The sequence below is a fragment of the Nomascus leucogenys genome, chromosome 4 (genome assembly GCF_006542625.1).
Source record: "Nomascus leucogenys isolate Asia chromosome 4, Asia_NLE_v1, whole genome shotgun sequence".
NCBI classification, from domain to species: domain Eukaryota; kingdom Metazoa; phylum Chordata; class Mammalia; order Primates; family Hylobatidae; genus Nomascus; species Nomascus leucogenys.
Genome location: NC_044384.1, coordinates 135,986,410 through 135,999,625, shown reverse-complemented (window position 1 = coordinate 135,999,625; position 13,216 = coordinate 135,986,410). Strand labels below are relative to the sequence as shown.

The 13,216-nt window shown below is 34.9% G+C and overlaps 1 protein-coding gene across 3 annotated transcripts in view; it reads left to right on the top strand.

Annotated features, from left to right (window-relative positions):
• TUSC3 (tumor suppressor candidate 3) overlaps positions 1–13,216 on the top strand; it is a 236,351-nt gene that overhangs the window by 189,753 nt on the left and 33,382 nt on the right. For all 3 annotated transcript variants that reach the window (XM_012499062.2, XM_030812346.1, XM_030812345.1), the window contains one exon: positions 11,190–11,253. In XM_012499062.2, the coding sequence (XP_012354516.1) occupies positions 11,190–11,253 (64 nt within the window). The remainder of the gene's footprint in view (positions 1–11,189; positions 11,254–13,216) is intronic.

The following is a 13,216-nucleotide window of genomic DNA, read 5'->3' as shown; positions in this document are numbered from 1 at the left end:
ATTATTCCATCTCTCTTGTATGTGCTTCCCCCAGAATCCATATGACTAACTGTGCTCAGATGCCAAAGACGTCTCTGTGGTGTCTGTGGTGTTTATCCTGACCCTCTTCCTATTTAAATTGCAAGCTGCTCTCCATTGTCAATACTTCTGACTCCCTTACTTTTTTCTGCTTTTCCTTTTCTTACAGCACTTTCCACTTACAGTATACAGTTCATCAGACACACACACACACAGCCCTGTGAGACTAGAGATCATTGCTTTGTTCACTATTTTATCTCACCTGCCTAGGAATGTAACCTGCCATGTCTTAGACACTCCATAAATATTTGTAGAATAAATAAACTAACATACAACAACAGTAGCTAACACTGAAGGCTTACGTCACACTTTTCTAAAAACTTTAACTTATTTATAACAACCTTAATGAAGTAGAGATCCTTTTATCCCTATTTCACATGCCAGGAAACTGCACCATATGTTGGCTAAATAAAATGCTCAATTCCACACAGCATTCATGCCTAGCAGCCTGGTATGGAACCAGAGATCCCAATAATTAGTGTATGGGATTTCTGTTAAACGTGAGTATTGTGTTTACTGCTATAAAGTTTTGTGTTTGTTTTTGTAGAGACAAGCTCTTACTCTGTTGCCCAAGCTGGAATGCAGTGGCATGATCATAGCTAACTGTAACATCGAACTCCTGGGCTTAAGTGATCCTCCTGCCTCAGCCTGTTGAGTAGCTGGGACTAGAGGCACTTGACACCACACTCAACTAATTATTTTTTTGTAGAGACAGTGTCTCACAGTGTTGCCCAGGCTGAGCGCTATAAAGTATTTATAGTAGAAGCAGAAGTGATATATCATTGTTAAATGTGGTATGTATACACACACACACACACACACACACACACACACACACACACACACACACAGAACATTTCTTGTATACCTTGATTCACACTGATGGTTTACCGATTAAATATAAAGATGAATTTTGTTCATCTGCAGCTTTCAAATAGCAAGCTTAAAGAAATACAAAATTCCCTCAAAATTTAAGTCTCATTGGGCAGCCTCAACCAGTAAAACTCATTATTAGTTAAACCCAGTCTGAAGGCCTGCAAAGCAAAGCCATGGTACTGTCAAGCATGTTATATAGGCCTAATATCTGAATCCTTACCAGTGCCATTTTTATTTCTTAGACACGTTTCATTTATCATACTGTTGTGCTATATTTCACATCAGTTGTCAAGATCAAGTCTCTGATGTCAAAGATTTAGAAGCAGTGACTTTTCAGATTTGCTCATCAGAATGCAGTGGTCCTGGACCTACAGAGCAAATGGATGACATTAGATTTCTAAAGCTGCTGGCATTAGGTGAACTTTAGGGGAAATGTCATTTTTGAGACCATATAAGAGAAGTTTCAAGAATGTAAATTAAAGCTATCTGAAGTACTGGACATTTTAGCATGATACAGTGGCACTAAGAGGTTTTGCTTATATTGCGATTGAGGCAGTAACCACAAATAAATACAAATCCAGATAATGATCAAAGGGCAATATAACAGATATGTTAAAAGGTTCCTTATTAAAGAGTAATTCCCTGGCCACCCAGGGTTCTTGTCATCCATGTTCAGGTGCTGATAGAATTATCAAAGCATTTTCATGTGAATACTGAAGAGTATTATGGACGGCATATTCATAGGTACATGTAAGAGATAGACTCTGCTTCGAAGAAGACAATGATTCTTAGCCATTTTTTGTTTAAACACGTTATAGACTTTGCTTGATAATAACATCTTTTTTTATCTCCTAATCACCCCATAAGTAAGAAAAAATGATCTGTACTTAGAAAATGAGTTACAGAGTGGTTACATAGCTTTCCTGGGGAAATCATTCAATTTATTGGCAAATCTAGATTAGGGCACAGAGAACCTGTTCCTAATTCATTTCTTAGACAATCACAAGTGCAAAATATTTGGTGATATGAAATGAATAACTTCATCCTTAATACAGAATTATGTAAATTTTAAGCCATAAAAGTTTTTGTTTTGCATTTTGGATTTACATTGATAATAATGATATGAGAATGTTAATGTTCCTTGATAAAGTTGCTTTTTTCCCCCCAGGATAAAAAGTAAAATACACACACACACACACACACACACACACACACACAGATTATATTATACTTTTCATATATACCTGATGTGACAGCTACAAAAGTAATTCCAGCATAGATTTATGTATTTTCTGTATTCACATTAAAAGCTATTCAGTTGAATTTTAAAATGCTGAAGGATGTAATACTTTTTCATTTTGAACATTTAATTGTATTTAGTTACACAAGAAAATTCCATGAAAGTAATTATACATTTCAGTTTCACTTTGTTGCTGAACGAAATCAAATCTATAAGTCTAGAAATATGTTATCAATTAAACACAAATTACTAAAATTTCTTAAGCAGTTCAGTCACAGGACAGACTTTTTAAAGTTTATATTTGGAAGAAACTTCATCTAGGTTATATTTTTGTTCTCTGAACATTTATTTGGAAAATATAGTAGAATGAGAAGCTCTCTAATTGGTCCTTTTAACAGTTTTGATCACAAATTATAAAGTGTTTCCTGAAACACAGTTGATTCCCATTAGCTGTCTCACTAGTGTCTGGGGCTTAGGGTTGTTTTACGTTATCCTAGAATTCTAGGAGTTTTCCTTACCTGCAGTCTGTGTTTTTGTTGGCTGACTTTCTACGGAGTGGCAGCTATCATGAATTATTTCAGCATATTCTGCTTCGGGTTTCCTTAATATTGATGGGTTTTGTTTCTTTCTTTTTTTTTCTTTTACCTACAACACCTAGACTACCAGTCTTATTGACAGTGTAATAAAGGTAAAGCTCATCAGAAGAGCTATTTCTCCATTTTGCTATCAGGACAGTTAACTTTCCATGAAGACGGGACTGAATAAGACCAAGCATGGGGCCAGAGTTAACCAAAACTCTGTGTACTTAATCTAGTCTCTGGTTAGGAGCTACTAGCCCACCATTTGGTTCTTCCATCTCCAAAAGGCTCAGTTTCTCTCTTCCTATAATATTTACCATGCCTCTTATGGCATTCTGTAGACTCTCTCAGAATACTAGACAGGATGATTGCAATTTGAATTTTTAGAACTATGTTGTTTGTTATTTGGTGTTGTTTACCTGCCTGATTCGCTTCATGTATGTAGAATCTTCTGTTGCTTGGGTGCAACTTGCCACAGCTCTCTGTATGGCTTCTGCCTGTAGAGCTCTGGACTCCCACTGTCCCAATGGAAATTTTTTATTAAAAAACAAACAAACCATTTTACACTGGTAAGATATTTATCTAAATGTGTAGCAATTCATTTATTATTAAAAAAACTGTTTAAATTTAAAAAAACCCTTCTAACTAGTGAGAAGTTTTCCCTGAATATATAGCCTTTCTGAAAGCTTTCACAGTGTTACACACTGCCCCTTTCCATACAGCCTCCCGCAAAATGTAGTTATTTAGTGTTATTTAGTCATGGCTTATAGCTCATTAATAGTACAAATTTCTCATCTTACCACAGACCTACTGTATAGGAATTTCCATATATACAGCCTGAAAATCTGTTTTTTAAACAAATATCTCTGGTCAATTTCATGCACACACTATTTTGAAATTCTTTTGAGAACCACTGACTTAGGTTAAATATCAATCTTTTTGATCCTCAAATAGGAAAATAAAATTCTAAGATGACTTTTTGGAGCATGACTGGACCAGGTAAGAATTTCATACTCCACAACAGATCGTGCAGTAAGTTCAGCAGAGACATTGCTAAACAATGTCCTGCCACTTCCGGTGAAAAGAGAGTGGTGGCTTATTGCTGACGCCTCACAGAGACAAAATTCTTTGAGTGGCAAGTAATCAAGATTTGTCACTGTTTTCATAAAGAACTGTTTTATTTCTCTGTTGTAATCATTTTTTAGTTAAAGCCAAATATTTAATGAAGTGCTTAGGAATTTCAAGCACAAAATATGTGCAGCTTCTGGGGAAATCCAGCAAGTGGCATTCTTTGTCACCTGGAGGTAGATAATACCTCTTTATATCTCGTCTTTCAGGCAAATCCAGAAGGACTTGGCCTGAGAATTGTATCATCTATATCACATCTGCCATTTGGTGTAGAGCCTCGTAAGAACTAATGCTGCCTCAAAGAAGACCCCAAGGATAGGGCTACAAACATGTAACTAGTAGGAAACAGAGGAATCTTTTATTAAAATGTTAGAGTGGGATTTAAGTTTATTTTGTGCAGTGACAGTGATGACCCAAGATACTTCCTATCTTAAGAGTTCAAAAGTATCTTTTTCTGGACATTAGTATCCTAAAAAATGAAACTGAAAAGAAAATAATTCTTACTATTTTAGCACACAAAGGAGACTCAGGACTAGTATCATGACTGCATTCCCACTAGCTGATAGGTTTTGAAATGCTATCTTACTCACTTAGAATTACTGAGAGGTATGAACTGAATTCTGTCCCTCTAAAATTCAGATGTTGAAGCTTTAACCCCCCAGTGTGACTGTTTGGACATGGGTTTTTAGGAGGCAATTAAGTTTAAATAAGGTCATGAGAGAAGGTCCCTAATCTGATTGGATTGGTGGCCTTATAAGTAAAGTACAGAGATGCCTACGTATCTCTGTCTGCTCACAAAGAAGAGGTCATGTGAGCACACGGTGAGAAGCTGGCTGTCTTCTGCCCAAGGGGATCCTTCACCAGACACCAATCCCACTGGCACCTTCATCTTGGACTTTGAACCTCTTGAACTGTGAGAAAATAATTTCTGTTGTTTAAGCCATCCAGTCGATGGTATTTTGTTAGGGCAACCAAGCAGACTAAGACACTCAGTAAAAATAAACTGAATCTGTCATGCACAGAAAAGCAGATCTGTCATTTTGTATAGACATTGATCAGGAAAACTAGGGCTCTTTTACTGGAAAATCTTAAATAGGTTAAGATGAATTTCAGAGACAGGTTCATTTAAAAACAGCAAGGCAACCCTTTGACTTCTTAAAAGTTTCGCTAAGGAAAATACAAGATTTTTTTCCTCTGTTTTGTTTTTAGGTTGACAGTAAATTATCATATTTTCTTCCTTTTTTTTGCTATGGCAATAATTTTTATATTCATAGAGAGTACTGAATCAGATGCTAAACAATTGAGAGTTATCACTTAAAAGATTTTCTTAGATTTTGCATGTCCATTGCCCTTGTTCTGGCAGGTACTGTATAAAGGACTGAAACAGGCCGAAAGGATTTACGCTAGTACTTTTTCATGATGTTTTCAAGGAGGGTGCAAGAAAATAGATGGAAAAATTTGCATGTCATTTCATACTGATTTGGGTAAAACTGCATGACAAGATTGGACTGAAAGAATTCATATAGTTAGTGAGAGATAATCAACCGTGTTTCCTCTAGCTGTGGACAAGCTCTTGGTTTATTTTGCAATCATGTATTTTAAAATGCAAGAAGAAGGGACCAAAAAGGGTGTTTGTGGATTTGACCCAAACTGAGACGAATCATCATTTGGGTATCATCCAACACTGTCAAATCTTAGTTTCATTTGTCATTTACTTAATGTTATAAATTGTCCTTTTTAAAATAAGTTATAATTTAAAAAATGATCAAAATTCCTAAATTTCATGGGATTGATGTAAGCATTTTTAATTTTTTTTTAGTAAGGATTATATGGCAAAACAGAGATGCCAGCACTGCTTTATCAGTGAATAAAAGAGAAATAATTAATTTTAACCCTGTGTAGTGTTGTCTTCAAAATAGCTATATTCTGGCATGTATGTATTACCGAACAACTTTTTGCACTCTGCTTATATTATAATTTGGTTTTGATCCAAAGCCCTTTTAACTAAAGCAGTCATTGTTAGGGTTAATCAAACAGGCTGGTTGTTAGTATCTTTTGCTCTCAAGGCTGATAATATCAGGTTGGTATATAAGGGACTTGCATAAATTTACAAAAACAAATTACTCACTGGCAAGAGAATTTAACTAACATATAGTTTGCTATTATGAATTAATAATGGGCATCAAGCAGTGGAGATTAATTTTACCATCTATGAGTCATATGACCTAAGACATTAAAATCTGGACTCTCGTTTGAATCTTAGATGATTGATGATGATGATGATGATGACGACGACGACAGTAGATTACATTTATTGGCTTCTTACTGTGTTTCAGGCATTAGGCTATTTTATATGTATTATCAATTCGCTTCTCACATTTTATTATTTCGATCAAAGAGCTTAACAATTTGAAGTTTAGAGTAATTTGCTAAAGGTCTTACTTGTGAAACCCAGGACAGGGAATTTGACTAAAATCCATTTTATAAAGTACTGCACTACACTGTTTCCTTCATGCTGTCAATTTCCAGTTTGCAGATTAGGAAACTGAGGCCCAAATTACTGAACTGATAAGTAACAACTACTTCATTAAATTGAATGGCTGTTATTAACACTGGAAACTGACTTCTAAGTTTAGTTGGCTTTTTGTTACCATAGCTCCCTTCTCAAAGTAACCTTTTGGTCCACCATAGCCATTCTTATTTTCAGAACATTACGTGTTTAAAAGGACTCCTTAAGGAGTATTTACTACTAGCACAATTTAAAAATGTTGAAAAAGCAGAACATACTGACTGGTGTCATCTTCCCAAGAATTTAGTAATAACTTAAGTGCAATTAGGTTTATTTCACATACTGATAATATAGTATATTTAGCTTCATTTCCATTTTACCTTTATTCATTCTTGATATTGCCATATAAGAAGTATAGAAACACTATATTAAACAAAATATATAATTTTTTATTTTCAAGTATGTTACTTGAAATTAAGAACATAGTATAATTCATATATATTGTTTTTTCATATTATGCTATGCTATTTTTCTTCTACATAAAATTGGGCTTTAAGTAAGTCATGAGTCATGGTAATGAATTTTGTTATAACTTTATGAACTTTTTTTATTGAATCACTATTTTATGTTGGTTCATATGCTATATGAAATATTCAATGGGGCCAGGTGCAGTGGCTCATGCCTATAATCCCAGCACTTTCGGAGGCCAAAGTGGCTGGATCACTTGAGGTCAGGAGTTCGAGACCAGCCTGGCCAAGGTGGTGAAACCCTATCTCTACTAAAAATACAAAAATTAGCCAGGCATAGGGGTGCACACCTGTAATCCCAGTTACTCGGGAGGCTGAGGCAGGAGAATTGCTTGAACCCAGGAGGTGGAGGTTGCAGTGAGCCGAGATCACGCCACTGCAATCCAGCCTGGGCCAAAAGCATGAAATTTTGTCTCAAAAACAAAAGAAAAAGAAAAGAAATATTCAATGGATTAGAGAAGTAAAAAACATTATATTAATGGTTTCTCAAAACATTTGTTCCTGTGGAAGAATTGATAGGTATCCATTATCAAAGCCTGCACACATTTTTTTCTTGACTATTCACCTGATCTGAAAATGCACTGCCCTTATAAATACAAGTTAAATATATATTTTGGAGTAAATTATCCTGAGTTACTGCTTCTTCCCTCGCTCATGAGAATTAGTAAAAAATCAGAGAGGAAAATAAATAAATGAACATCATGCTTTAGCTTTCAGGGAATTCATTATTCAATATTCCCTCTTTCAAAGGATTTAGAAAGTATTTGCATCTGTTAGATACAAATTTTTAAGACGAGCTTAAAATCGCAGACCTCAGGTTAATTTTAAGTGAATTAAGTCATTGCTTTAAGAGCCCCATAATGAAAGCTAGCTATCTAAGGTCAGTGCTGAAGACTTTTGCAATACTTACTCCTTCTTATTCTTGTGCTTAGTCTTACAGCTTTTGGTGTGTGCCAATAATCTCTTTGTTGCACATTAGTAGACAAAATGTATTCTTATAATTTGTGTAGCTGTAATTTTTGTAATTTGTAAGCTGCTTGAGAATATAGGTATTTTTTCCTGTAACTGCTGGATTTCTGTTGCCTGAGTTGGTGCCTGATACATACTAATTGATCAATTAAAAATTTGCAAACAAATTCAAGCTAAGTAAATCCTGAAGGCTCTTAGGGTATCTGGTTTTGATGTGATTTTGAAGACACACAAAAAAAGAGATGTACAAAAGTCAAATGTTGGTATACATTCCTGAATATTATCTTTTAAAACTATCAGTTCAACACACTAAGTTCACTTGTGAAAAGGAAATGAATTTCTGAATGCTGTTTGTTTAGAAGATAAAAACAGCTTCTCGGCCTTTTGGCTAAGATCAAGTGAACAAGATACAAAGTTTGTTGAAGTGGAAACTGAAATGATTTGTTTGATTATGTTTGATCAGTTACACTATTGTATATCATACTATCTTACTTGATTTTTAGGAAAGTATCTTGAGGAATATCCTCTTAATCCTATTTTAAAGATAACTGAGGTTAAGTAGTTTGTTCATAATAACACAGTTAGTAGGTGGCAAATTCAGCACTGTCTCCAAAGCCTTTCCTCTCTCCTGCCTTATGTATACAAGAAGCTACAAGTGTTATAGATCAGTTTCATGAAATAAGTCTCTAAGGACAAAGTGTGATTTATTTTAACCTAGCTGCATTTTTTAAATGGAAAAGAAATACATAGGTTTCTTGTTACTGTGACTGAAAACACAAAATGCATTGCATGATATGTTTTCTCACACATATGAGAAAGCATTGAAGGGTTCTGAGCAAAGTAATGATAGGATAGTTTCGACAGTATTCATCTGAATGACAGATGAACTCTAGGATAGAGTCGGAGAATAAAGGAGGCTATTGCAATCATCTAGGCAAGAGATGATGAGTGGTTGGATCAGACAAATATTTGGGCCTTATATTTTAGCCTCCTTTGCTAGTTCTTCCTGGGAGTGGTGAAAAGTGGTTGAATTTGGAATGAATTTTGAAAGTAGAGCCAATCGTATTTTCTGAATGATTGGATATGTGGAGAGGGAGGGAGGGAGGAGGGAAAGAGGGAATAAAGGCAAGGAAAAGAGTGAAAGAAAATTAAGGACAGAGACACAAAGGTGATTCCAGAATTTTTGCCTAAACTACTGGAAAAATTAAGTTACTCTCCTGAGTTAGGGGAGAATGGGACGGAAGCAGATGCTGGGATAGAAAGGGATATCAGGAGTTTCGTTTTAGCTGTTTTCAGACTTCCAGTATATCAGATTAGATACTAATATGAGAATCAATATAGACGTAATTAAAGCCATGAAACTGGATGACAACACCTGGGAAGGCTGAGTAGAGAGAAGAGGCCTGAGCCTGTTGAGCTCTGAGGTACTCCAGAGTCTAGAAAGTAGGAAGGGAACAGCCTTCTCCTTCCAGAGGAGGAAGACCCAATGAGATAGAATCATCCTCAAGATTGGGGTCCTGGAAGTCAAATGAAGAAAATGTTAAAGAGAATGAGTGGTCAGATGCAGCAGATTTTTCAGGTAGATTAAGGCCAGGAAGATTGACATAGGACCACAGGATTTGGTAATGGGGGAGTCCATTGATGACCTTGACAAAAGATTGATCAAAGAAGATACTGTTACTGAAAATAAACAGAAAAGAGTATAAATCACTCACCTAGAAGACATCTGAAGTTATTCTCTAAATTTGTGATCCTCAGAGAGGCAAACTATTTTGCAGTTGTTATGTAAATTTGGCCATATTATGCTGTACTGTTAAACTCAGATATGTTAGTTAAATATTGATGTTAATTACTTTAACTGTCAAAATTTAATTAAAGTTTTTACAAAGTTTTACTTGAGGTTCCTCCTGTGTTTTGGTAAGTTGTTACTGTATGGTGGAAAGGGCATACATACCTATACAAACAGTCCTAGGTTTCAGTCCAAACTTCACCAATTACTAGTTGTGCAATCTTGAACAAGTTAGGTAAATTTTTCTAAGTCTCAGTTTCCTCATTTGGAAGATGACAGGTAATAACTACTTTATATGATTGTCAATCAACAGTGGACTGGATTTAAAAAAATGTGGTACATATACACCATGGAATACTACACAGCCATAGAAAATGAAATTATGTCCTTTGTAGCAACATGAATACAGCTGGAGGGCATTATCCTAAGCAAATTAATGTAGTAACAGCAAACCAAGTACCACATCTTCTCAACTTGTAAGTAGTAGCTAAACATTGAGTACACATGGACAGAGAGGGGAACAGTAGACCCTGGGGCTTATTTGAGGTTGGAGGGTGGGAGGAAAGTGAGGATTGAAAAACTACCTATCAGGTACTTTACTCACTACCTGGGAGACAAGATCATTTGTACATCAGATTCTGGCAACATGCAATTTCCCATGTAACAAATCTGCACATTTACCCCCTGAAAAATTTGAAGAAGAGGAAAAAAAAAAAAAAGATACCTTGAGAAAACTATCTGAAGCATGTGATATAGTTATACATCATAAATGATGTAAAAGTTGAGGCATTGATTTATACTCTGTGTTATATTTTTTCTCCAGTTTTTTCTTATATAAATAGAAAATAGGACATTTATTTAAAACAACTCCATAGCCACTGATATTCGTAAGAGAGATTATCAGCAGAAATAATCATGGGAATCAATTTAGAAGCCAAATAATCTAGATGGAGATTTGTGCTGGATTTTCTATAATCAACTGTTATCAACTATACACCACTCAATAGGGTGAAAACAATTTGAATAGTTTCGAAAAAATTTAAATGCTATAATGAATTATGTGCATTTGTAAAGCTGACTCCTTATTTTAAAAACTTTGATAATGTGAAAAGTAGTGATTATACATTTGGTCATTTCTAACTTATTTTAAAGGATGAAAAATCATAAAAATGTTTTGCTATACTTTGTACTTTTGCAGTAACTCTACAGGAATCACTTTATGTGTGTATGTGATAAATCGTTTAACAAGTTATATTAAGTTTGCTTTTGATACTTAGTTGTCACGTACAGTTTGCAGTAGTATCATCAACCAACACTTTCATCTATTTGCATTTAACATAATTATTTAAAATAATTGGAACTTAGTAGAAAGTAATAAAAATTTAATTTGTAAAAATCTAATTAGATTTTTCCATTGTTTATCTTCATGCCTTTAAACTACAAAATAATTATGAGGCTTTCTCAAACTGTAATTTCTGTTTGTCTTCTTTTATAGAGCTACATTCATGGGAGCAGCCAGGCTCAGTTTGTGGCAGAATCACACATTATTCTGGTACTGAGTATCCTTTTAAGATACTGACGAATTGAAAAGGGCAAACTGAAGCTACATGTTAGTAAATTGACATTTTTCCTGGCAGTAAATATCAAGACTTTTAAGAGACATTAAATTTTACGCTGTACTGTATGACTAATTTTTATTTCTTATGCTAATTATTTCCTATTACAGTATAATTTGTTGCTATTCAGTATCATTAACAGATCATAATTTTTTTTTTTTTACTGACTGTTGAATTTCAAAGTATTACTTTTACTCTACCTTGATGATCGCTGGCTAGATTTTTTTTTAAGTTTATATGGCTTTTCCCTGTAGCATCCTAATGGTGAGAAAAAAGTGCCTTATGATATAAATAGCAGCTTAAAAAAGGTATTATCATCGTACTGCTCCCCTTAAATATATGGTATGTCAGAATAAGGAGATTTAGAGTGGTTCAACATGCCTTTTTGGAACATATCAGACTGAGTCAGACTAAGTGTTGTGAATCAGATCATACAATGTAATTTATGATTTGGAGTTAGAAGGATAAAGAATATAACAGGATAAGAAATAGCAGGATAAGAAAAAGGTAAGGTTAAGCATCTAATCTGAATATTCTTAGAATGAAATAAAATTAGTTTGGACACTGTTTTGGGGGAACATTGATGTTTTTGTGAGTCTTAAAATGTTTGAAATTTAAATTCATAGTGTTGCTTGAACATATTGAGTCATTATGAGAATTTAACGTGTGCCTCTAGTATCCTTTATAAAATGTGATAACTAATATCCTGGTTACTAAGATTCCTATTCAAATGAAGTAGTCTAGACCAAACTGTCCAGTACCGTTTATAACCAAAGCTGTAAACCTTTAAGTATCTTAGAATTCATCTAGGCCAAACCTCGTTTTATATGTAGGAAAACCGGAGCCCACAAAAGGCTTATGTCAGGGAAGCCCACTTGAGCTAGAATTAGAATTCAGTTGTGTTTTTCATGGTCTGTCGTTTGTGCAAGTACTTAAGTTCTATGTACAATACTTTATTATGGTGTGTGACATACAGTTGCATCAATGAATGTTAGTCATGCCTATTATTTTTAATCTGGATGAAAAATACTATCTTTTCAACAACATTGAAGTTTTTGGATTTTATTACTTTGTTGTGTCATAACAATGCATTTTTTAAAATCTAGCAGCAAAGACTTATTTGAGCCCTTCATTTTATTCAAGCAACCTGTTTTATTTGCTTACTGTGTTTTAGGCACTGCATCAAGTGGTGGTATATAGTCATTACGGTATGGTGGGGGAAAAGGATGGAAAATGTTTAAAGCACTTGGAATTCTCGAGAAGCTCAAAGACTTCCTCGTTTTTAAAATCAGGATTAGCAATACTAACCACACGGCATTTCTGTGTGAAGAAAATGAGATAGCACACATTAAGCATCCAATAATCACAAAAGGCTAGTTGGTTCATTCCTGTGTTTTCCTTTCTTTCTTACTCAGAACTTTGGTGGCCACAGATAATACGCATAAATACATATATATGGGTTGATTCCTTAGTGATATGGTTTGGTTCTGTGTCCCCACCTAAATCTCACTTTGAATTGTAATAATCCGCACGAGTCATGGGAGGGACCCGGTGGGAGGTAATTGAATTATGGGGGTGGATCTTTCCCATGCTGTTCTCATGATAGTAAGTTTCAGGAGATCTGATGGTATTATAAAGGGGCATTCTCCTGCACACGCTGTCTGTTGCCTGCTGCCGTGTAAGATGTGCCTTTCGCCATGATTGTGAGGCTTCTGCAGCCATGTGGAACTGTGAGTCCATTAAACCTTTGTTTCCTAATAAGTTACCCAAGCTCATGTATGTCTTTATTAGCAGCGTGAGAATGAATACACCTAGCTTTTGACAAAGGTGTAGATGACCAGGAAAAAAAATCATCTTCTAATAAAATTGATCAAAATTCTAAAACTTGAACTGTAGGCATTGAATT